Source organism: Lotus japonicus, chromosome 3 (genome assembly GCF_012489685.1).
Source record: "Lotus japonicus ecotype B-129 chromosome 3, LjGifu_v1.2".
Taxonomy (NCBI): domain Eukaryota; kingdom Viridiplantae; phylum Streptophyta; class Magnoliopsida; order Fabales; family Fabaceae; genus Lotus; species Lotus japonicus.
In genome coordinates this window covers 10,264,241-10,289,287 of record NC_080043.1, presented here as the reverse complement: position 1 = coordinate 10,289,287, position 25,047 = coordinate 10,264,241, and the positions used below count along the sequence as shown (strand labels likewise).

General features: G+C 36.1%; 2 protein-coding genes and 1 pseudogene across 2 annotated transcripts; all 3 read left to right on the top strand.

Moving 5' to 3' along the window:
- The first annotated feature begins 366 nt into the window (after positions 1-366).
- LOC130748715 (isoleucine N-monooxygenase 2) lies at positions 367-2,869 on the top strand. The gene is made up of 2 exons (XM_057601957.1): positions 367-1,396; positions 1,886-2,869. The coding sequence occupies exons 1-2, from the start codon at positions 425-427 to the stop codon at positions 2,522-2,524; spliced, it is 1,611 nt and encodes a 536-aa protein (XP_057457940.1). The 5' UTR covers positions 367-424; the 3' UTR covers positions 2,525-2,869.
- Positions 2,870-3,528: 659 nt separating this feature from the next.
- Positions 3,529-8,101, top strand: LOC130748976 (DNA-directed RNA polymerase II subunit 4). Its single transcript, XM_057602229.1, has 6 exons — positions 3,529-3,687; positions 5,149-5,257; positions 5,587-5,664; positions 5,927-5,960; positions 6,093-6,161; positions 7,812-8,101. The coding sequence occupies exons 1-6, from the start codon at positions 3,639-3,641 to the stop codon at positions 7,887-7,889; spliced, it is 417 nt and encodes a 138-aa protein (XP_057458212.1). The 5' UTR covers positions 3,529-3,638; the 3' UTR covers positions 7,890-8,101.
- A 2,197-nt stretch (positions 8,102-10,298) lies between these two features.
- LOC130743581 (uncharacterized) lies at positions 10,299-24,837 on the top strand (annotated as a pseudogene).
- Positions 24,838-25,047: the final 210 nt, after the last annotated feature.

Here is a 25,047-nt window from a genome sequence, read left to right as displayed (position 1 = left end):
GTCAAAGTACATGTGCAAATTTGTACCACTTTAAATTACTGCATATTAGGGAACCCTATTTTTGGAAATATTTTTATGAAAATGTTGTCTAAAATTTAGGCATAAAAGATTTCACCTCTATTTTCTGTTTTGAGTAAAATTGAAAACAAAAACCACACAAACAGAACAGACCCTAAATTGTGATTTTATCGAAAATAAATCTCGATAACCCAAACAATCCCATAAATAAACATAAATAGTTGAGCCACGTGAACTTTAACATTATAATACTATCAATGAGTGAACAATGAAAGATTTGCCATGTCACTATTGTCCTTAGGCTGAGCAACTATATATAGATAACCTCGCAAGCCCTTAATCGATCATGGATCAATCCCAAATTAAAAAATCATTTTAGTTTGAAAATTAAATCATTTTTTAAGCTATGGGTCTTACGCCTGATTTTCTCTCTTTTTGCCTTGAATTCTCTTGGACTTTTTTGCTTGTTGTGATATTTTTCTTTATAATTTTCAAAGTCACTAAATCTCACTCAGTTAACAAGTCCAAGAAATACAAACTACCCCCAGGTCCCAAACCGTGGCCTATTGTTGGCAATCTCCCTGAGATGCTTGCAAACAGGCCTGCAACTATATGGATACACAAGCTGATGAAAGAAATGAACACTGAAATAGCGTGTATCCGCCTAGCAAATACCATTGTTATCCCTGTGACGTGCCCCACCATTGCCTGTGAATTCTTGAAAAAACACGATGCTTCTTTTGCATCGAGGCCAAAAATCATGTCCACTGATATAGCCAGCGATGGTTTCTTAACCACGGTTCTTGTACCCTATGGGGAACAATGGAAGAAGATGAAGAGAGTGTTGGTCAACAACTTGCTTTCCCCTCAAAAGCATCAATGGCTTCTAGGTAAAAGGAATGAAGAAGCTGATAACCTTATGTTTTACATCTACAACAAGTGTTGCAAAGATGTGAATGATGGTCCTGGCCTTGTGAATATTAGGATTGCGGCGCAACATTATGGTGGTAATGTGTTCAGGAAATTGATTTTTAATACAAGGTACTTTGGGAAGGTAATGGAGGATGGAGGGCCAGGTTTTGAGGAAGTTGAGCATATAAATGCTACTTTCACAATACTTAAATATGTTTATGCCTTTTCCATTTCTGATTTTATTCCATTCTTGAGGAGACTTGACTTGGATGGCCATAGGAGCAAAATCATGAAAGCTATGGGGATCATGAAGAAGTATCATGATCCCATTATTCATGATAGAATCAAACAGTGGAATGATGGCTTGAAGACCGTTGAAGAAGACTTACTGGACGTGTTGATCAAACTCAAAGATGCCAGCAATAAACCATTACTCACATTGAAGGAAATCAAGGCGCAAATTACAGTAATATATACTTAATTGTTTCCTTTAATTTTCCTCCGCATGCATTATTTTTGCTTACTTAGTACACTTTTCAAATATATTTGTCGCATGTTGTTATTGACGTTAAAAATATTTTTTTAATTCAGAAAATAGTTATGGTACGTACATACGTACAATATTACAAGAATATTGCGCAACACTATTTTTAACACTTTTTTTTTATCATTTTTTTATAGATAATGAAAATTGCAAGTATCTAAAAAGACCCCACAACCAAGAAAGAGAGACACTAGAAAAAATGCATCATTAAAACCTTATTAGAAAAAATCCTAGTAAGAAAAAATGCATCATGTGTGTTCCCTGAAATTAGAAAACTAAATATGAAAATAATCCACACATATGCTCTGCTATTCTATGTATTATTCTTAACATTTTTTTTAGTAATGGCATGCAACCTGTTACGGCTTTTAAGCCTGTATGAGAAACTTGAAAACCAATTTTTTCTTGCAGGAATTGGCGATTGAAATGGTGGACAATCCATCAAATGCTTTTGAATGGGCACTAGCAGAAATGCTAAACCAACCTGAGTTGCTCAAACGAGCCACTGAAGAATTGGACAATGTAGTTGGCAAAGAGAGGCTTGTCCAAGAATCAGATATTCCTAAGCTCCAATTTGTTAAAGCTTGCGCAAGAGAAGCTCTTCGACTTCACCCCATGGAGTATTTCAATGTTCCCCATCTTTGCATGAATGACACAATGGTCGGTGACTACTTGTTCCCAAAAGGAACTCAAGTACTACTAAGTAGAGTTGCTCTTGGTAGAAACCCAAAATTCTGGACTGATCCCCTCAAGTTCAACCCGGAACGCCATCTCAAGGAGGGTATTGATGTGGTTTTGACAGAGCCAGATTTGAGGTTCATTTCCTTTACCACAGGAAGACGTAGTTGTCCTGGTGTAACACTTGGTACCACAATGACTATAATGCTATTTGCTAGGATGCTTCATGGCTTCAGCTGGAGTGCACCACCCAACGTATCAAGCATCGATCTTACCCAGTCCAGTGATGACCTGTTTATGGCTAAGCCACTTTGTGTTGTGGCAAAACCAAGATTGGCTGCAGAGCTCTACAGTACTAATGAATTTAAATGAATCTTGATCATATGAAGGATCACCAAATATTTGATAAATTGATGGAGAAACCCCCAAATAAAAGATAGTTATGTCATGACTATCTTAGCTTAGTTACTTAGTTAATAAGTAACAATGGCTCATTTTAAGGCTACGCATAGGTTTGATGTTACTCACGCATGTGCATATGCTGAGTGATAACACCCATATGCTTAGTTAAGTTTCTGAATTATATTGTGTTTTTCAATTTCTCTATAGTTAGCATGTTTGTTCACATTGTAAAAGCCATGCAGTTGTTGAGTGCCTCAAGTATAAAATAAAGAAAGAGCAGAATCAATGACTTTTGCGATTCTGATTCATTCAACACATTTCAATGTTATATTTTATCTGTTAAATCTACCTTAAAATAATTTTTCTGTGGAGATTTTATTTTTCTTTGCTGAGGAGGTTTGTTAACTCTAATGATTAAAATAGATTTTTCCACAATTTTTAATAATAGCCCTTTTTCCTTTAATTTTGTGAAGTTATATATAATAACAGAGTCCAACGTCCCCGAATGATAGCTCAAGTGATAAGAGCCAGGAGACATGTAGGTTGGGTGAGGTAGGTCTAGGAATCAATCCATGAATGATGCAATTTATCTTTCTGATATAACAAAAAAATTAACCAAGCCCAACTAATTGACTTAATAAAACTATGTGAAAACACAAACAATGTCATTAAAGATGGAAATAGGTTAGGTTAGACTTTGCTTAAATAGGTTTGATCTACCAAAAAAAATTAAGACTCGAGTCTGGACCTTTTGAAAATTTGGTCTGCCTGGTAGCCTATATAAAAACTAGCATATTTAAAAACTTGTTATATAATCTCACATTTCTTTTTTTTTTCTCCATCGGAAACTAAATAGACTTTTAAAAAAACTTTTGAATTTTTTTTTTGTAAATAGCATTTTTTACATTATTAAAAAAATGGGTTTCATGCTAGTTGTTTGACATGAATGCCGGACCAAGGCCCAAAGGCAAGTCGTTAACCAAGTCCATGTTCTGGTCCAAAGCTGTGTTGTTTAACATCTTATGAATCCGTTTTTCTGATTTGCTTCTCTCTTTGGATTCAATTCGATTCTGTTCTCTGAAACATGTCTGGGGAAGAGGAAGAAAACGCCGCAGAACTCAAAATCGGAGACGGTAATTTCATTCTCGCTCACTCTCTTTTCAAGCATCAATCCCAATGTTGTTACATGGTAGAGTGGTAACTGGTTTTTTTGTCAAGGCTTCGTTTCAATTTTTATTTATTTATAATTCTATATGAATTTGGGAGTGTTTGATAAGGAAACATAGGGTTAGTAACATGTATATGATTTTTTTTACTATGGTCTCTTGCTAAATGCTTTAATTGTGTCATGTGTGCTGTTAAAAGCATAGTTAATGTACTTGGTGTGACAAGCTGCATCATTAGCTGGTGGATGTTATGTTACTTACATCAAAACAGAAGGATGGATGGATTGCAGATTGCATCACTAATGCATGTTGCACCAATAAGCTTTGGGATTGACTGGATATGTTCCTTTACCTTACATTTATCACATTGCTTGACAAAGAATTTTTGTGATTGTGTTGGAAGTTTAAGGACCGGGACAATAGGTCAATACTTCGAATTTCACATTCAATGTTTCGGTGTATTGTTTTTTCTTTTTTGGTGAGATAAGAAATTTTAGGGTGACTGGATGATGCCATGGTCCAAGGTTGGGGAAGCCTTTGGGTTCAAAAAATACTTACTCAGGACTTGCATTTACCTCACCCCTAGGAGATGAATGGAGGCTCGGACCTACAATTTGGGTGTATTGGTTTTAAGGTTTAGCGTAGAGCTTTCACTTGTGATCTTCATAAATTGTTGTAAATTTTGGCGTACAACTCACTTTAGGTAAAATCTTGTTAAAGTATGTCTATTTCTCTTCTACTTGCTCTCAGTTGCATATCTAGTTATAACATATGCACTGGAGTGAAGGTTCAACTGTTAGGTAAAGTCTAACCTTGAAAAGATTTGAATATTATAGTTGGGTAAAGTAAGGAAGCAGTTAAGATTCAGAGACTTAGAATCTTAGATATTCCAGGAAGTAAAGTAATATGTATTTTCATCTGAAATCTCTAAAAATTAAACTTCAGTTTACATTGTTTCTAACTTTCAGCTTTGGTGTTTCTTTTTGAGATTTAAATCAGTGCTGTCAATCCTGTCGCATAGTGGGACTGGGATGGTCGCTACGCTGATTTTTTTTTTATAAATTTTATGCAATATATGCTATATAATACTTAAATGCTTAAAAATACGTAAGACTACTTAAAATTCATGATATTCAAAATTAATACTAAAAAGCCACAAATGACATAAATAAATCATAAAAGTCGAACCTGTGAGATATTAAAAAGGAGTGAATAAAATCAAAATAGAGCCCAGTTGCCTGAATTGTTGTGAGCTAGCATCATGCACAGTTGCACACCTTCCACCTTGCAGATAACGAACTGATCGGTTCTATTGGTTTGATAGATGATTCTATTGTGTTACATCATGTTGGATTGCTTGAGCATGTTTTTAGTTTGGTATAATTGCTATCACCTTTTGATTTCACTCTAAACTCTAGATTTTTTTAGAGTTTTTGAAGGCAAAGTGCTTGATGAATTGTGAAGTTTCATTGATTCTTGAGCACAAGTATGAGCAGCTTCAACAGTCATCTGATGATCCCATGAATCAAGTTTCTCAGTGAGTTAATTCCTTTATCATGTTTTTGTGTTATTTTGACATAAAAGTCAAAAATACATTTTTTATGGCTTGAGAACAATGAGCTTTTACCTTAATAAAATATATAATCTGGTTTCTTAATGCTTCCAAGGTCTTTGTCTATTGATATAATTGCTGAAAAAAGTGTTCTACTGTGGTGTCCTTTAACTGTGATAGTATTCTTAAAACTTCCCAATCCCAGTTCACATTGATCCAATATTAGATTTGACATTGATTGAGATGGAAAGGAACAAAGTCGCTAACCATGATTAGCACCTTATATTGTATTGATATCTTCCCTCTTTTTGCAGGGTATTTGAAAAGTCATTGCAGTATGTGAAACGGTTTAGCCGGTATAAAAATCCTGATGCTGTTAGACAAGTCCGAGAGTATCCTGCAAACTGAGATGATGATTCATTTTCTATTTCTACTTTTCCTTATATATATTTCAATCAAGATTTGCTGGTGTCCATTTCATGTTCTTTCATAGTTATAATTGGCCTAATTTTCTTTTGTCTATTGACATGTATCTAAGTTAGTACATCTGAGATAGTTGGTCTATGTTAATTCCATTTTTCATGAAAGGGAATAATAAGTATACATTGAAGTTTAAATCCTTGTATCAGAATTGTGATCTTAACTGTCATAAAGAATTCTTGCCAGATACCAATTGGCCGAGTTTGAGGTAATATTCCGATTTCCTTCATGAACTCTGTTTAGGAAACAAGTTTTCACATTTAATTCAGAAAAAAAAGTGAGCAAGTTCTCATTTTACACAATACAATATATAACTATCGGTTTAATGGATTTACTGCAGCTGTGTGTCCTAGGCAATCTTTGCCCGGAAACTGTGGAGGAAGCTATTGCTATGGTTCCATCTATCAAGGTAGATATAATTCTCTTCTCCTTTGTGTAGATTTTTCCTTATTTTTCGTGTGCGCGCGTGAGGTTGTGTGGGAGGAAGGGAGTTTTTGGTGACTGACTTAAATGGTGGTGGGCTGACTTAAATGGTGAAAACCCCAAAGTTTCGGGCCATTTATGGGTACCTCTTCCCATGCTTGTTCATTATTTACAGATCGTTCACCATCCCCATTCATACCCGCCCACCACATGTTCCTTATTATGATGCTTTTCTTCTCTTGTTCAATATGATGGTTTCCGCCCACCACTTTGTCCTTGTGTAGTGCTTGTTCTGGTTTCATTTCTTCCTCTGAAACCTATGATAGACGACCAAAGTCATACCTTCACTGAAATTGTTTGACAAGTGCCTTTAAGAATCCACAACCTATATCATGTTTGTTTGCGCCATCCCCTCCCTATTATCAAGTAAGGGAAAGGCTTAGAATTTTCTTCCTTTGAAATTTGTTTTGAGCTTCTTCTTGTCCAGTATTTTCTTGATGTCTAACTGTGGCACCACTATGATTAGGCAACCATACTTATCTTTTCCATTGATCACTGATTCTCTATTGCTTCTAATGATCTGAAAATGGCTTCTCTCCAGTATTTCTAAACTGAACCTTGTATTGCTCTCTGGATATATGGAGCTCTAATACCATTTTTAAGATACTGAATCAGAACACAGAAGTGTTTATTGATAGAAAATCTCTATTACACCTTAATATTCACGAGAAAACCATCCCTCCCCATTTTCCTTTCCTATTCGAGGTAAACTCCCCATCCTTCTCCTTCTATTATTTTTAACCTACCATCATCTCAATCTCTCTACTAACTTCCTAACAAACTATTCCAGTCAACAAATGGAGTTATCTACCTCGTCATTTGATCTATTCAGCTAACTCCACCTAGTGGGAAAATATTTTAATCTTGGGTCATTGTTGAGTACAAAGGAAAAAAGAAATCATTTGGTGTTTTGTGAAACGTATCAATAAGCTAGACACATATTTTGAGTTGTTTCATTCCATAAATTAATTCTTAAGAAATCCACATTGAATAAGCGGATTCACTCATTTTACAACCAAAGAGTCTTCTGCTCTCGGGGCAGAAGCTATTTGTTAAGCTTTATGTCCGTAGTTTGTATAATTCTATCTTCGCAAACAAAAAACTCCCATAAGGCATTATGGTTATTTAGTTTTGATAAAGTCCCTCAATTACAGAGCTAACAAAGGTAAATGCTGATTGCTGAAAGATTTGGTTTAGTTGACTAGATATCCCTCACTTTCTTCCTCTTAATGGCATCTCAGAAAAAAATATCTTCGTTTATCCTCCGTCCATAGACGAGGCGTCGGTCACATTGTTCTCGTCATTTACTAAGCCCTCACACGCTTCAGTTATTTGCCACGTTGGACTTTACTCTAGAGATATTTTCCCTTAATTGATAAGCCTTCCTTTTTGGGTGTGTATGTGTTATCCAACTGAATTAGACCTTCCTCTGTTGGTTTATAATCACAGCACATCAATACAATTAAAATCCTATGCTTGTCGATTTCTTGTTTCACATGTTGGTTCTGATTTTTAGCATGTTACATTTTACGCACTATTTGGACGATAAATGTTTGGTAATTTTTTTTACCTGCAGACAAGAGGACGGGCTCAGGATGATGAAGCAATTGAGAAAATGTTAAATGACCTATCACTCATTAAGAAATTTGAATAAATGTCTTGCAATTGTAATTGGTACTGTGTAACAATAACATCTCACTTGCTTGTAAGCAAACGTGTTTTTCCTTGATTCTATTACGGAAGTCATCACTGGTAATTTTTGTTTTGTGACTTATATCAAGAATGGTTTGACAGAGATGTGTGTTGATGTATGAGATTGTCTCCAACCTGTTATAGTGTAATGAAGTAATTGTGATTATTGTCTAAGTCATGCCTTGCATCCTTCTATGTATAACAAAAATTAAAAAAACATGTTATCCTTCAAGTGATAACCCCATATAAAAACATGTTATCCTCCTATGTATAACAAAAATAACTCGTATGAAACAACCAGATAAATGCTTATAAGAGATGTCGTGGTTGTTTCATGGATTGTAAAGCTATTCATAAATTGTCACATTCTTATTTTTTATAATTGGAGTAAAGTGCACTCACCCCCCTTGAGGTTTGTTAGAATTACACTCCACCCCATTCTTATCTAAAATCTACATCCCACCCCATTTTATATAGAGGAAAGTTTAGTGACGAAAAATATTCTTCATTAATAATTAGTTATTATTTAAATTGTTAATCAATAATTTCAAAAACAAAAAATCAATATAATCCAATAAATTTAAAAATGAAAACATCACAATCCTCCTCATTCTCTCAATCACGTTTTTCCTCCGTAAATTCACAATGCAAATTATGCAATAACACACCTGCCCGATTTACAAACCATATCTCGAGCATAGTGAAACATGCTTGTGTTTTCATATTTGGTAATAATTCAATTTTAATCAAAATAATCTCTTTATACCTCCAATTTTCAAAATTGGGTTGTAGGCCAAAAAAGCAACACAAATGGGTGAAGAAAATAGAGAAACAAAATTATGAAAATATGAAGTGGATCTGAGGTTATTAGAGCCCAACGAGGCGGTGAAGCATCGTTTTTAACAAAATCCAACAATATCTTAGACCAACAGAGCGTTCGCTCACAACTTAAAGGGGTGAAATTCACAAGAAGTAGTTGAACAAGTGGCTTTAGGGATGTGCGATTCACGTTCTGGGGTTCACGTCGCAATAAAACTTTGAGGCATGGTGGTGCCATGGGGTTTCACATTGTGGGACAGTGAAGCCGTGTTAAAGGGAGTAAAGGCTTGGTGGTGGCCGTTTGTGGTGAGAAATATGATTTGAAGATAGATTGGACGTGGACTTAACAGACAGAGTGGATGGTTTTTTTAAATTTAATTCAGTAAAATTATTTTCATAAATTAATGTATGAGAGTGTATATGCATTAAATTTATTTAAATTTTTACTAATTAGTAATTAGTTTTTAGTAGTGACGAATTTGTTTTCGTCACTAAATTTTGCCTTTATAAAAAATGGGGTGGAGTGTAGATTTTTAAAAAGAATGGGGTGGAGTGTCATTCTTGCAAATCTTGAGGGGGGTGAGTGTATTTTACTCTTATAATTGATATATGTTTCCATGTTTGTGTGCGATATGAGTTAGTTACCTATGTATTGAAGAGTACATTGTTAAATTTCCAAGTTTTAAATATTTTCTTCTACAACATATTTAAAGAACTACAGTGTTATTTCACTCTTATTAGAATATTTTCTGTAACTCATTAAAATTAAGTTAAAGAAAATATTCTGTTAACAAGTATCAAAAAAAGGGTTAATTTTGAGAGGTGCATTAGTGAGTAAATTTATGTTAAGACCAATTTCACAAAGAGTAATATTACGCCTTATGATGCAAGAGTTGATATTGAATCATATTTGAAGTTAAAGTCTGAAAATAAAATAAAAAAACTGTGTAGCCTTGCATGGGTATTTTGCCCACAATGGGGTTACCTGGTATTTTGATTACGTGTTGTACTCGTGAGGAGGTGCCATAGGCTTTGGCACCAGATTAATGACGATGAGTGGTGGCTGAAGCGGAGGGAAGATGGTTTCGGGGAGAATTGAAAGAGGACCTTTTGTCACATGTCCAAATATTAATACATAAATGAGCTTAGTAAACACCTGGAAACCTTGGTAGATAAAAGCGTGAAATTTTTTTATTTTTCAGAAAAATGTTTATACCAGGTAAGGGTTCAACACTTCAACTCACCTTGTTCTAGGTTATACAAAGTGTTTTTTTATTGATTAGGCAAACCCAATAATATCAGCAATTTCCTTTCACAAATTGATCAAGAGAGTTTTTTTTCACACCACACACGTTTAAAGAGAGAAATGAATAAAAGACAGAAGTGAAAGATGTGATGAGAAAAAACAATAATAATTCATTCACACTTCATTTTTTTTATCGTCTCATTTTTCACACATTTTTCTTGTTACATTTCCTCTAACATCTCATATATATACCACTCAAGACTCAACATCATTAGGTGAAAATGCATTATCAACTCAAGGATATTCATTAGTTAACTAGCACTTGCTTGCTAAGTCGTAATCAATGCAACAATAGTCAAACTCTCTGTCCCATTGCTCTGTATGTTTGCGTTATTGCCTTGTCTCTTGCAGCATCAAGCATTGACTTCAGTTTAGTCCTTCCTTTCATCGAAACCGAATCAATGGCGTCTTCTTCATCCTCCTCCAATCCCCAATGGGCCTACGACGTGTTCCTCAACTTCAGAGGCTCCGACACTCGCACCAGCTTCGTCTCTCATCTCTACGCCGCACTCTCAAACGCCGGCATCAACACTTTCCTCGACCAAGAGCTTGCCAAGGGAACGGAGCTGCAACCTGAAATCCTGCGAGCAATCGAAACCTCTCACATGTCAGTGGTTGTTTTCTCCAAAAGCTACACTGAATCATGCTGGTGCCTTAACGAGCTCGAAACCATCATGGAATGTCACAGGGTTCATGGGCAGGTGGTTGTTCCTGTGTTTTACGACGTTGAACCCTCGGTTGTGCGTCATCAGAAGGGTGCTTTTGGAGAAGCTTTGGAAACACTCGTGCGGAAAAGGTGTTCAGGGTCAGGGTTGAAATATGTGCGGTCTTCTTGGAAGACTGCACTCACTGAAGCTGCAAATTTAACTGGCTGGGATGTCACCAAGTACAGGTAATATAAAATTTGAAACATGTTCTGTTTTCTTGGATCACTTTAGGCTTTATATGTGAGTTCTTAGGAGAGTGGAGGGGAAGAAGAGAAGGTAAACTCTCTTTGAGTCAATGAATAAATTATCCCAAAAAGTTAAGCTTAAGCTATTGGGTAACGGTTACCTGAATGATTTACACTACTTCATCCGTCCCCTATTATAAGACCCTTTATTGTCAGACAGTAATGAGTCTTATAATAAGGGACGGAGGGAGTATTATTTTTAACACCGTCCTCACACAAGAGCTCATTTGAGCTTACCCGTTTGGACTTGAAGCGCAGATAATGCACATGTCCACTGCCACAAAAGCCCACAAAACCCCCTAATTTGAAGGAATTCATAACACATCTAGAGTTTCTCTGCTAGCCAGTGCAAGCTCAAATATACAAAAATTAATCATTTACTAAAAGAACACTTGGATATTAAGTGATGAAAGAAGGGAAACACCCATGTTAAAGGGGACAAAATGGTGGTCTATTTATAAACAAGTGAAAGAATGTGGTGTTTTGATTAGGTGATAAAATGTTATCTGATTCAAAGAGAAGCTGAAATCATCATTGTTGTGTTTGTACTAGAACAATTGTTAGGACAACCTTAGGGTGGTTTCAAAGACATTCAATTTGGTTTGATCTCCTTATTCTACAAGTCAAAGTCCTTTTCTGAACTCTGTTGTTCCCATCATTATGGGTTCAAATCCCATTCATTGTTCATTTGTTTGTTTGACACACTGTTCCGCATGCAAGATTAAATCTATATGGAACTGGAGTGAAGATTAAGCAGATTGTTGGTCTGATGTAACTCTCTTAACTAATATTACTCGAGTTCTTGTTGCTAAAGTAAGAGTTTTGATTTTATCTGTTGCATTAGAGTACAGGCCAGATATTGGTTTCATTTTTTTTATACCGTAAAACAGATAGTTTGCATGAAATAGCTGAAAGGAAGGTTTTAGAAATTTCTCAAACCCTTCCTATCTTTTAAATACCTTCCACTCCCCTTTTATCCCCTCCAAATCTCAACTCACAAAAAGACCCTTAGTGTTTGAAATAGAAGTTTATTTGAGCTTATTTTGTGCGAACTTATTATCTTCAATAATCTTTGCGGATTCTGTGTGTTGAATAATTGTTACATAATGAAGGAATGAAGGTGAACTAGTAAAGAGAATTGTTGAGGACGTTTGGACAAAACTAGACTACACATTCTTGTCTATTACTGAATTCCCAGTTGGATTGGAATCCCGTGTGCAAGAAGTTACTAGGCTGGTTGAGAACCAAACAAGCATAGTTCGTATGGTAGGGATCTGGGGGATGGGAGGGTCAGGTAAGACAACCACAGCCAAATCCATCTTCAATCAAATCCATCGCAACTTCATGTGTAGAAGTTTCATTGAAAACATTAGAGAAGTTTGTGAAAGTGACAGTACCAGAGGACTTATTCATTTACAAGAACAACTTCTCTCTGATGTCCTGAAAACAAAGGAGAAGATGCATAGCATTTCCATGGGGACAGCTATTATCGAGAAAAGACTCAAGTCGAAAAGGGCTCTAATCATACTAGATGATGTTACCACATCTAAGCAGTTGAAAGCCTTGTGTGGAAATCGAGAATGGTTTGGATCGGGAAGTGTAATAGTTGTTACAACTAGAGATGTACGGTTACTTAATTCGCTTAAAGCTGATTATGTGTATAGAATGAAGGAAATGGATGAAGATGAGTCCCTTGAGCTTTTCAGTTGGCATGCTTTTGGAGAAGCAAGTCCAAGAGAAGACTTGATTGAACTCTCAAGAAACGTGGTTGCTTACTGTGGAGGGTTACCACTCGCTCTTGAAGTCCTTGGATCTTACTTGAATGAAAGGACAGAACAAGAATGGAGAAGTGTGCTATCAAAACTGGAGAGAATTCCCAATGATCAAGTGCAGGAGAAACTCAGAATAAGCTATGATGGTTTAAAGGATCATTTGGAAAAGGAAATTTTTCTTGATATATGTTGTTTCTTTATAGGTAAGGACAGAGCCTATGTGACAGAGATACTAAATGCATGTGAACTTTATGCTGATATTGGAATAACGGTTCTCACTGAGAGGAGCCTAGTTAAAGTTGACAAGAAAAACAAGCTTCGAATGCATAACTTGCTGCGAGACATGGGAAGAGAAATTGTCCGTGAAAGTTCAGAAAAAGAGCCTGGGAAACGTAGTCGATTGTGGTTTCATGAGGAGGTGCATGATGTTTTGACAAAAAATACTGTAAGAACTTTCTCTACATATATTTGAAACCTTTGATTGACCTCTGTAATCTTATCATCATCATGTGACGCTGTTTCTGAATTGTTTTGCTCTTATAACTATTGACTAAAAATTGTTGGGAACATGAGAGTATGTTTGCCTGGTCATATGTTCAGATCAAGATCATATATCCCTAATTGGTATTCCAATTATATATTCCCCTAGTGAAAATTTTTCCATGTCAATTGAAAAAGTGAGGGACAGTTACCAATTTACACGACGGTTTATATTTGACATATCAAAATTTTATTGGTTGAATAGAGAACGAGACACAGTTTGGGGACAAAAGATTTTTATCTGTCATGTTTACTAGAAGCAGCGCCGCGCTACTTACGCCTCTTTAGCTTTATGTATAACTTTCTAACAAGGAGAGGTAGAAGGTTTCCCTTACTTTTCTGTCTGTTTTGCTTCACATTCAGGGAACAGAAAAGGTTGAGGGATTGGTTTTGAAGTTGCAAACAACAGAAAGAGTTTGCTTCAGTACTGATGCTTTCAAGGAGATGAAGAAACTGAGACTTTTACAACTTGATCATGTTGACCTCTCAGGAGATCATGCATATCTTTCAAAAGAATTAAAATGGGTCTATTGGCAAGGATTTACCTTAAACTCTATACCTGATGACCTTTATCAAGGAAATCTCGTTGTTATTGACTTAAAATACAGCAATATAAAACAAGTTTGGAAGGAAACCAAGGTATAGTATTAACATTTTATTTTAAAAGTCAATTTTATTGACATTGGCACTTGTAGCCAACTTTTTTACCCATTTTCTTCCCTAAGTTTTATTTTAAACATTACTTGCAGTTGCTGGAGAAGCTGAAAATTCTCAATCTCAGTCATACTTGAAAAAAACCCCTGACTTTTCAAGGCTCCCGAATCTAGAAAAGCTCATTCTGAAGGATTGTCCAAGTTTGAGAGAGGTACACGAGTCCATTGGAGATCTCAGTAATCTTCTTCTAATAAACTTGAAGGACTGTGCAAGCCTTAGAAATCTCCCAAAGAAGATTTATCAGTTGAAATCTTTGAAAACTCTCATCCTTTCGGGTTGTTCAAAGATTGACAAACTGGAAGAAGATATAGTGCAAATGGAATCCTTGACAACATTGATAGCAAAAGACACAGCAATAGAAGAGATTCCCTATTCAATAGTAAGATCAAAAAGCATTGGATACATATCCCTGTGTGGATATGAAGGATTAGCACGTGATGTTTTTCCCTCCCTCATTTGGTCTTGGATGTCACCGACAACAAATGGCGTGCGTACTCCAACATTTGGGGGCTTGTCATTGTCTCTAGTTTCCATGGATGTACAGAATAATATTTTGAGCTACCTATCTCCTTTTATTAGCAGCCTTTCGGAACTTAGAAGTGTTTGTTTACAATATGACTCGGGGATTCAACTAACTCAAGAATTAAGAAGATTTCTTGATGATCAACGTGATGTAAATGTCATTGAATTGGAAAGTACATCAATTGCATCAGCCTTAGATCTTTCCTTGAGATCGCTTTTCATTGTAATGGGAAGTTGTAACATGGTCATAGATACTCTTTGCAAGAGCATATCGCAGGTTCCTTCTCTATCCTTCACATTTATTAATGCCATATTTTCATGAATCAAAAACATACAAGTTTTACACAATTGACTAAGCTTTTTGGTTTATGTCACAGGTATTGACAACCAATGGGTTAGATGATTTTCCTCTGCTGGGCGACTCTTATCCACATTGGTTGACTTATACAGGTGAAGGAAATTCAGTGCTTTTCACAGTTCCTCAAGATATTCATTGTCACATGAAGGGAATGACTTTGTGTGTTGTTTATTCATCAACTCCTGGAAACACGGTAGTTGAATGTATTATTAGTGTCTTGATTGTCAATTACACAAAGTGTAGCATCCAAATATACAAACGAAACACAACAGTGTCCTTTAATGATGAAGATTGGCAGGGAATACTATCTCATCTAGGATCGGGTGATAAAGTGGAGATTTTTGTTACTTCTGGTCATGAATGGGCTGCTAAGAAGATAGTTGTTTATCTGATATATGATGAATCAATTGACATGGAAATGGCTTCCCATATATGGCCCTACTCAACTCAATTAAAATTGCCTTCTTTGGAGAATGCATATGGTCTTGGATCAAAAAATTGCATGGAAAAGGTTCCTTCTCTGCAGCAAAGGAAAGAGCCTAAGAAAAGTTTGTTTGTAAGATTCATAAAGAAAATTGTAATGTGTAACTGTCATAAACCAATTATTTCAGAAGTTTAGTTCTTAAGTGAATATACATAAATGATTTTATATTATATTTGTTCTATAAGTAAGAGCCTTATGAAGAATCATTATAATGAACTGTCTATATAATTTAAATTATTAGGTATGTTGCGTCAACATGCAAGTTCCATGTTGTTTAAGTTAGTGAAGGATGAGGAGTCCAAAACCATATATAGACTCAAGCTTACCCTACAAGAAAGACTTGATTTAAAATCCAAAGTTAGCGTTTGGAAGTGTGTTCATACCTTGGTGGGGGGTTTTGGTTGACAAGGCTAAGGTGGGCAGCGGTGGGGTTGGCGTTCAGCAATGGAGGTCGAGGCTTGGGGTTTTAGTGATGGAGGTGGCATTCACGGTTTGGGTTGGTTGGTTTGAGGGGGGTTTGACACTTCTGTATTTAGGAAGGAGAGCATTAACCTCCCCGGCCACAACGGCTTTCGAGACTCTTTGGAATTTCTCATTTATTTCAAGGTACGAACTCCTCTGGCACACTAAACTAAAGGCTCACGCCTCCGGTCAAGCCAATTTCAACCTCGAGGATAAGAGCCAGATCCTTCACCCCTCTCTGCCACCTACTCGGCGTCTATGAGACCATTTCTTCCTTACTTGTACTGTGAGTAATACTAATCTCCCCAATTTCTCCTTATTTTCTTTGGGTGCATTTCTATTATTAGTTGAATGATTTTGATTGTTGTTCCTGTAGCTGCTCACTTTTTGTTGTTTTGATCCGTAGAAATTAAGAATAGTAATGATTTATTCATACTTCATTGCCTTCGCGCTTTGTTTGTCCTTTATATCTCGGCCCAAGAAAGCACTGACAACAACAAAAAGGAAGGGGTCCATGTAGCTGCTGCGTCTGCCCCGTTCTTAGAGCATCTCCAATGGAGTCCTTATTTACCAAAGTGAAAAATAAGGAGAGAAATAAATAATATAAATATATTGGGTACCGTGAGTCCAGTCAAAAGTAAAATAAGATCTCAACCACTAGAGTGAAATGTGCATAGAGAACTCATGAGTGTCTTAAATTCTATTTGACAATCTGAGCCCACAAAAAGTGAGTTAAATCCCAAAATAAGATCACTAGAACTGACTATTTTGAATATATAATCCAAGTGTAGAGTGGTCTCTCCCATCTCTTCTCTGTATATTTTTCTTTCTATACATTTCAATCATTGTTTAGTAATTATACTACGCCCTTTAATAAAATATACTCCAACATTTATCTGAATAAAAAAAGTCCATTGGTTGCCTAAGAATGTGATCGACAACTTGCAAGACGCTGAGGCGGCTGAGCTGGGCGAGCACGAAAGATAAAGAGTGGTATTATTGACCCATTGCATCATCACTCTGTAGTTTGCTTTCTATATTCATGGAATCCATGGGTTGTCTCTACGACGTGTTCATCAATTTTAGGGGTGAGGACTCACGAACGAGCTTGGTTTCTCACCTCTATGCTGCCCTCTCCAATGAGGGAGTCTCCACTTTCACCGACAAGAAGTTAACCAAGGGAATGGAGCTGGAACCAGAACTATTAAGAGCAATTTCTCAGTCTCGGATATCTATCGTTGTTTTCTCCGAAAACTACACTGAATCCAGTTGGTGTCTCATCGAACTTTGCGAAATCATGGAATGCCGCAGAAAGAGTCACCAGGTGGTTCTGCCCATATTCTATGGCGTTGACCCTTCAGTTGTGCGTCATCAGAAGGGTGATTTCGGAAAAGCATTGGAAGAAAGTGCTGCAAAAATACGCTTCACCGTGAAACCATTGTTGCGAAGTTGGAGGACTGCGCTAACTGAGGCTGCAAATTTGTCTGGTTGGGATGCCAGCAATTTCAGGTAAATCATATATGTAACTTTCTAATTTCTTGCTTCTGGTGGATGAAATGAAACCTTGTTAGATTGATAATTCTGTTAGTCGTTGAGTATAGGCCTCCCAATTTATAATATGGTATCAGAGCTTATCCTAGATCCATTTGTTGTTTGTTGTGGAGACCTTCCATATTTGGGTCACCCGTTGTTGTTGATTCTAGAGTCCTAGACGTTTGGGGTGTTAGAGAAGTCCCACATTGACTAGAGATAGAGCATAGATAACCTTTATAAGGGTAGTGCAAGCCTCAACTCTGGAGCTAGCTTTTGTGGTTGAGTATAGGCCTCCCAATTTCTAATAAATTCGAACTGCAAATTTTTATTTTAACTTCTTTTTTTTATTGAAGGAGTGAATCTGAACTAGTGAAGAAAATAGTAGAGCAGGTTGTGAAAAAACTAGACATCACACTCTTGTCTATTACCGATTATCCAGTTGGATTAGAGTCCCACGTGCAACAAGTAGTTAAGTATATTGAAAGTCAATCAAGCGAAGCGGTTGAGTTTATTGAAAGTCAATCAAGCAAAGTTTGTATGGTAGGGATCTGGGGAATGGGAGGGTTGGGTAAAACAACCACAGCTAAAGCCATCTACAATCAGATTTATCGCGTATTTGAGGATAGAAGTTTCATTGAAAATATTAGAGAAGTTTGTGAAATGGATAGCAGAGGGCATATGCATTTGCAAGAACAACTTCTTTCTGATGTGGTCAAGGCAAAGGTGAAGAAGATACATAGCATTGCCATGGGGACAACTATGATTAAGAAAAGACTTTCTGGAAGAAGGGCACTGGTTATACTTGATGATGTGACCACATCTGAGCAATTAGAAGCCCTGTGTGGAAATCGCAAATGGTTTGGACAAGGAAGTGTTATAATTGTTACAACTAGAGATGTAAGGCTACTTGATTTACTTAAAGTCGACTATCTTTATAAAATGGAGGAAATGGACAAAAAGGAGTCCCTTGAGCTTTTAGTTGGCATGCTTTTGGAAAAGCAAGTCCGGGAGAAGACTGGATCGATCTCTCAAGAAGCATGGTTGCTTACTGTGGAGGGTTACCACTAGCTCTTGAGGTCCTTGGATCTTACTTGAATAAAAGAACAGAAAAAGAATGGGGAAGTGTATTGTCAAAATTGAAAATAATTCCCAATGATCAAGTGCAACAGAAACTCAGAATAAGCTACAATGGTTTATAAAGGATGATATGGAAAGGGATATATTTCTTGACATATGTTGTTTCTTCATTGGTAAGAACAGAGCCGATGTTACTGATATACTAAATGGCTGTGGACTTTATGCTGATATTGGAATAACTGTTCTCATAGAGCGGAGCCTAGTAAGAGTTGACAAGAATAACAAACTTCGAATGCATGATTTGGTACGAGACATGGGTAGAGAAATTGTTCGCGAAAGTTCAGCAAAAGAGCCTGGGAAGCGTAGTCGATTGTGGTTTCATGAGGATGTCCATGATGTTTTGACCAAAAATACTGTAAGAACATTCTCTACATACAGTTTGAAACCTTTTATCATCCTTCAAAATCTTTTCAGGATCATAGAACTTTTTGATTGTTATTGAATTGCTTTTCTTGTCACATTTGCCATGTCATGTTCCTTACAACTGTTGTTTGGCTACGCTGCTGCAGCATTATGTTTCTCCTTATTTATCTACACGTACATGCAGGCAACAAAAACTGTTGAGGGACTGGTTTTGAAGATGCAAAAAACCAACAGAGTTTGCCTCAGTGCTAATGCCTTCAAGGAAATGAGAAAACTGAGACTTTTACAACTTGATTGTGTTGACCTCTCTGGAAACTTTGGTCATCTTTCCCAAGAACTGAGATGGATCTATTGGAAAGGATTTACTTTGAAATATATACCCAATGACTTATATCAGAGAAATCTAGTTGCTATGGACTTGAAGTACAGCAGTATTAAACAAGTTTGGAAGGAATCCAAGGTATAATACTAACATTTTATTGAAAAAACTTGATGACAAAAACTATTATTACCAGCATTTTCCCATTTTCTCCTCTAATTTTCTTTGAACAATTATCTTCTTGCAGTTGCTGGAGAAGCTAAAAATTCTCAATCTCAGTCATTCCAGGTACTTGGAAAACACCCCTGATTTTTCCAAACTACCGAATCTAGAAAAGCTCATTCTAAAGGATTGTCCATGTTTGTCCGAGCTCCACCATTCAGTTGGAGATCTCAGTAATATTCTTCTTATAAATTTGAAGGACTGTACACGCCTTAGCGCTCTCCCAAGGAAGATCTATCAGTTAAAATCTGTGAAAACACTCATCGTTTCGGGTTGTTCAAAACTTGACAAGTTGGAAGAAGATATAGTGCAGATGGAATCCTTGACAACACTTATTGCAAAAGATACAGCTATAAAAGAAGTGCCCTATTCAATAGTAAACTTGAAAAGCATAGGATATATATCCCTATGTGGATATGAAGGATTAACACGTGATGTTTTTCCTTCTCTTATTCGGTCTTGGATGTCACCAACAATGAATCCCCTATCTCGTATTCCACTACTTGGGAGCATGTCATTGTCTCTAGTTTCTATTGATATACAGAATAACAGTTCAGACAATTTATCATCATGGCTAAGCAGCGTATCAAAACTTCGAAGTGTTTTGATACAATGTCACTCAGAGATTCAACTAATTCAAGAGTCAAGAAGAATTCTTGATGATCAATATGATGTAAATTCTACTGAATTGGCATCATCATCATCATATGCATCACAAATCTCAGATTTTTCCTTGAGATCACTTTTGATTAGATTGGGAAGTTGCCACACAGTCATTGATACTCTTGCCAACAACATATCACAGGTGACTTCTCTATCTTCTCACATTTACCGATCTTTATTATTTATTTTCTAGATGCTATCTGCGCTTTGCACAAGCCTATATTAGTTTTTTATGGTAAAATAATGCATATTTTAAATTAAAATATAAGCTTTATTATAGTGCAATTTATGGCAGTTACTGAATATCACATAACAAGTATAAACACTATTCATGGGTAAATCATATTTTAACATGGTCCCTGATTGTTCTTGTTCAAGAAATACACAATGCATTGGGTTTTGGGTGAAAGATGTGACGTCCTTCAATAATGTGGTTTACTCCTCATCCATTATGGTTATAAAAGATGGGGTTGTCTAGGATACACCACGTGTTCGGGTGGTGTGTCAGTACACGGTTTGTAACTTGTAAACATACAATTTGTAATCACATGAAATAAGAATTGTGAGCAGAAAAAATTAAAAGCAAAATTATGAACAATATATTAGCTAGCAAATAGCAATGAATTTGCTTCATTTGTAGCTAATTCACAACTATTTGGCAGTAATGTATCAGTGTACCACCCAAACAGGTGGTCTACCCTAGACAACCTATAAAAGATATATCATGCCTCCTCTGATGCTATAATAGTGAGAGACACCCTCACATTATAACTGATATTACGGCCGGTAGTTGTGGCCCTGAGACGGACAATAAGATGATGACGGACACTTAAGGGGAGATTGTTGAGGCTTCAAGTGTGAATAGTAATAGTAATAGTAATAGTAATAGTAATAGTAATAGTAATAGTAATAGTAATAGTAATAGTAATAGTAATAGTAATAGTAATAGTAATAGTAATAGTAATAGTAATAGTAATAGTAATAGTAATAGTAATAGTAATAGTAATAGTAATAGTAATAATAGGTCCCACGTTGGATAAAAAAAAGTGTTGAATATTATGTAAGTGAAAAGGCTCGTACACCAATTCCTTAGAGTTTTCAGTGAAAGATGTCTCATTTTTCACTAATGTGGTTTACTTCTCATCTAAAGTGGTTATAAAAAGATATATGTATGCCTTTCTCATGCTGTAACAGTGAGGGATAACCTCACACCATACCTTGTCTCTCGTGGGGCGAGGCTGTCCCCACCCCCAATTCCCGGGGTAAATTTTTACCCATCACGGTTCCCCATAGGTTCTTCCTTGTCTCTGTGTTTCTTAATGCTACATACTATGATTATATTTAACATTCACCTTTTGGAATTCAGAATGACACAATGAGTGGTACAAAAACTCCATTTGAATGATTCAATAAATAACCGAGTATATATGTGCTTCATACAGGGATTGACATCCAATGATTCTAGTAATTTTTCCCTTCCGTGTGGTAATTATCCTTCTTGGTTAGCCTATAAAGGTGAAGGACCTTCAGTAAATTTTCAAGTGCCTGAGGTTTGTGATTGTTACTTGAAAGGAATAGTTTTATGTGCTGTTTACTCATCAACACCTGAAAATATGGCAACTGAATGCTTTACTAGTGTCATGATCAATAATTACACAAAATTGACCATTCAAATCTACAAGCAAGATACAGCCATGTCCTTTAATGATGAAGATTGGGAGAGTGTAATATCAAATCTAGATCCTGGTGACAATATGGAGATTGTTGTTGCTTATGGGCGTGGATTGACTGTGAAGGAGACAGCTGTCTATCTAATATATGGTCAGTCAATTACTGTAAAAATTGAGCCATCAATTACTATGCAAGTTGAATTTGATTCGTTAGTTAATGTGAGAATGGAGCCATCAACTGAAGTGAACTTGCTTCCATCACCTGATGTGAAAATAGAGCCATCACCTGAAGTGAACATGCAGTCATCACCTAGACTGAACATGCTGCCATCACCTAACAAGAAAATGGATCCATCAACTGAAGTGAACATGCAGCCATCACCTAATGTGAAATTGAAATCATCACCTAACATAAAAATTGAGCCATCACCAAAACCAAGTAAAAATTTCTTCACAAGACTTGCAAAGAGAATGGGAGAATGTTCATGCTTGAACCAAACTTGAGCTTTCAACAGCAGTTTTTTATTGGGTATGCCTTTGTCATTATATGGGATTTCCTTATCTAGAAGGGAGGACGGACAAAGCCATCTTCTGCATGCCAGGTTTATCTCTGCCTCCGAAGGTTCCTTTTACCAGGTTTGTCTCTATCATTGATGTTGATTTCTGTTCTAAGGATTCGTCCCTATTGTTGATTCTATTCTTTGATTCTGACTTTTGATTGTTAATTTAAAATCCTTGTATCGTATGTTATATCTCATCAATGATTGATTATTTTGTTTATTTTATGTTATTCCTTCCTTATCGTCCTCAATTTTTCAAGCATTTTTGACCTTTTAGCATTCATGTGATGTGGTGTTCCAGGTTCGTTTTGATGTTTAACGTTTTGTATTTCTTGGCTTTTTGTATGACTGTGAGGGTTAAAAGAATAAATGAGTTAGAAGTTTTGATAGGAGGGTTTGGTTACATACACAAAAACACTCTTCACTTCAGTCAGCCTTTTTACTGTTTAGAGACATGAAAGAGGCAAGGGTTACAGACATGCAAGATTTAAATTGAAAACTGGTTGAAATAATTAAGAATACTTTTAATCTACTTTAGAACATATCTTGAGCTTAATTTGGGTCAATAATCAGTATAGTATATTTAGTTTTCCAAAATTTTTAAAGATTTTGGAGTATGTTTTTGTGCGCTTAAGTTTTTCGAACCATCCATCAATGGTGTGCTTTGGAGGCATTTTGGTTAATATTTTAATTGATTGCTTTCAACTTTTACCAGAACAGACTTTGAGATAGTATGATTCTCCCTGGAGAAATTAACATTATATATGGTTAAGTGTCAGGAAAACATAGCAGCCTAATTTTGTTTTATAACTGAGGTTTACAAAGTTTAATTTTGAATGAAAAGGATGATATTGCCTAGAAACGACATAGACGTTGATAAGAACCTTGGGAGAACCACACCACAAAAGCTAGCTGTTGTAGTTGGAGAGCCCAAGGCCTTATAAATCCCACATTAGAATCCCATACTTCCAATGTGGGACTCAAGTCCCATACCTTGCAATGGGGTCCTAACAGACGTCAATCTCTTTTGTCTCTTGGACATAGATTTATGAGAGCTGTGTGCTAGAAAATTTAATTATATATATGAGATATTGAGATCTAATAATTTTCTTGTATTTCTTGTTATATATAACTATGCTAACCTTTGATATTCCCTTCCCAGAAAATGTTAGCCAAGCACCTCAAACTTTGCATAAACTGTTACATTTCCCACTATACCATCAATTACTGCAAAAAACTGTGTTTTAAAACTATCCTAAATGAACTTGTTAGGTGAATCAACTTAGCTAATTTTTTTATACTCTTTATTCAGTCAGGTAGGAAGAAGGGGATTTATACAATGACAGTAGTTCATATGGATATCATAGCCATAGCACTATGGGGTTTCTTGAATGTAATGTTTACTGATGATTCACTCATTGGTGTCTCAAACATGGATAGTCACTAGGTTGGATATCAGCAAAGGAGGTAAGTTTGAGTTTTTGTTCTTGCTACATTCTCATATGTTGATATACATGCGTTTTTCTTTAGTCAGTACTTTGTCACTTTGTGCTCTCAGGACATCTTTATGCATTCCAAATCTAAAATACAACTATAGGAGGGTGAAAAAGAAATACCTTAGCATTAAAAGCTGCGCGAATGAGAAAAAAAAGGTAGACCAGTAGTACAGCATCACAGGTTTTGATTGAACAATGAACAAAAACAAGAACTAGAAACTTGGGATAAACAAAGCAAAACAAATTCATTAAACCAGCTAATGAACATTATTTTTAAGTTTTAAATTCGAAAGGATTTGATATAAGCACTTGAGTTTATTAATAATTGCACTGAATATCATTCAGTTCTAAGGAATAAATTTAGTTCCAAAAATGAGCCTATACAGCACTGTTATTGAAAACAGAGATCATTGCATTTCAGTGGAAGACGAGAGGATAAGACTTGACTTTGTGCTATTTTTCAGGCCTCTCAGTTGAGAAGACTCCATACTAAAAAATTTCGCCTGGGAATCTCGCTGTGTTGGACTGCCCACAAACTCACTGCTGCTCTGCATCAAAATTTTGTGTTGTGTCAACTGATGTTGCCATTGGGGGCAATCAACCTTGGTTTGTATTTGGTTATCCGGGACGTTCACACACACTTAAAGATAGAAGGCAAACTGATCTCTTTTATGGATTGAGTTTGAAAGTCTGTTCATGCTGCATATTCAGACACACCTTGAATACGGAGACTTCCTCAGTTCCTTATCATTGATTGCTGAACACTAACTCCACCAGTGGATTGAAATGTGTGGAAATGAGATAGAAGAGAAAGTGAGGTGTGTATGTATCATTACTCATGCTTATATTGTGGTTGTCTTTTGTCCTGTCTGGATTATAATCATCATCTTCAGAATCATCCGATGGTCATTCTACTTCAGGATATAATGATAATTAATTCATTCTTGGGAGCAATTATACATTTCCAAGGGAACATGTCCCACTTTGAGATCTTGAGGAATCTGCACATTTTCTTTAAGTCAATATCAAGAAAATAATTATAGGGTGATAGGATTAGAGGTAGGCCTATAGTGAATGTGTATGTTAGGAGGCCTACTAAGGATAAATAAACTGAATACTCAGTTAGGGGTTTGGGAATAATAATGTGTTTGTTAAGGGACTTCAAGTCCAATTAGTAGAATAAGTACAGAGAGGCTATAAATAGCTGGTTAGCTGGTTAGTTAGGCAG

Excerpts from the sequence above, each read along its gene's own strand:
- LOC130748715 (XM_057601957.1), top strand. The coding sequence starts at position 425 with ATGGGTCTTACGCCTGATTTTCTCTCTTTTTGCCTTGAATTCTCTTGG. Across the intron at positions 1,397-1,885 it reads AAATCAAGGCGCAAATTACA|GAATTGGCGATTGAAATGGT; the intron begins GTAATATATACT and ends TTTTTCTTGCAG.
- LOC130748976 (XM_057602229.1), top strand. The coding sequence starts at position 3,639 with ATGTCTGGGGAAGAGGAAGAAAACGCCGCAGAACTCAAAATCGGAGAC. Across the intron at positions 5,258-5,586 it reads CCCATGAATCAAGTTTCTCA|GGTATTTGAAAAGTCATTGC; the intron begins GTGAGTTAATTC and ends CTCTTTTTGCAG. Across the intron at positions 5,961-6,092 it reads ACCAATTGGCCGAGTTTGAG|CTGTGTGTCCTAGGCAATCT; the intron begins GTAATATTCCGA and ends GATTTACTGCAG.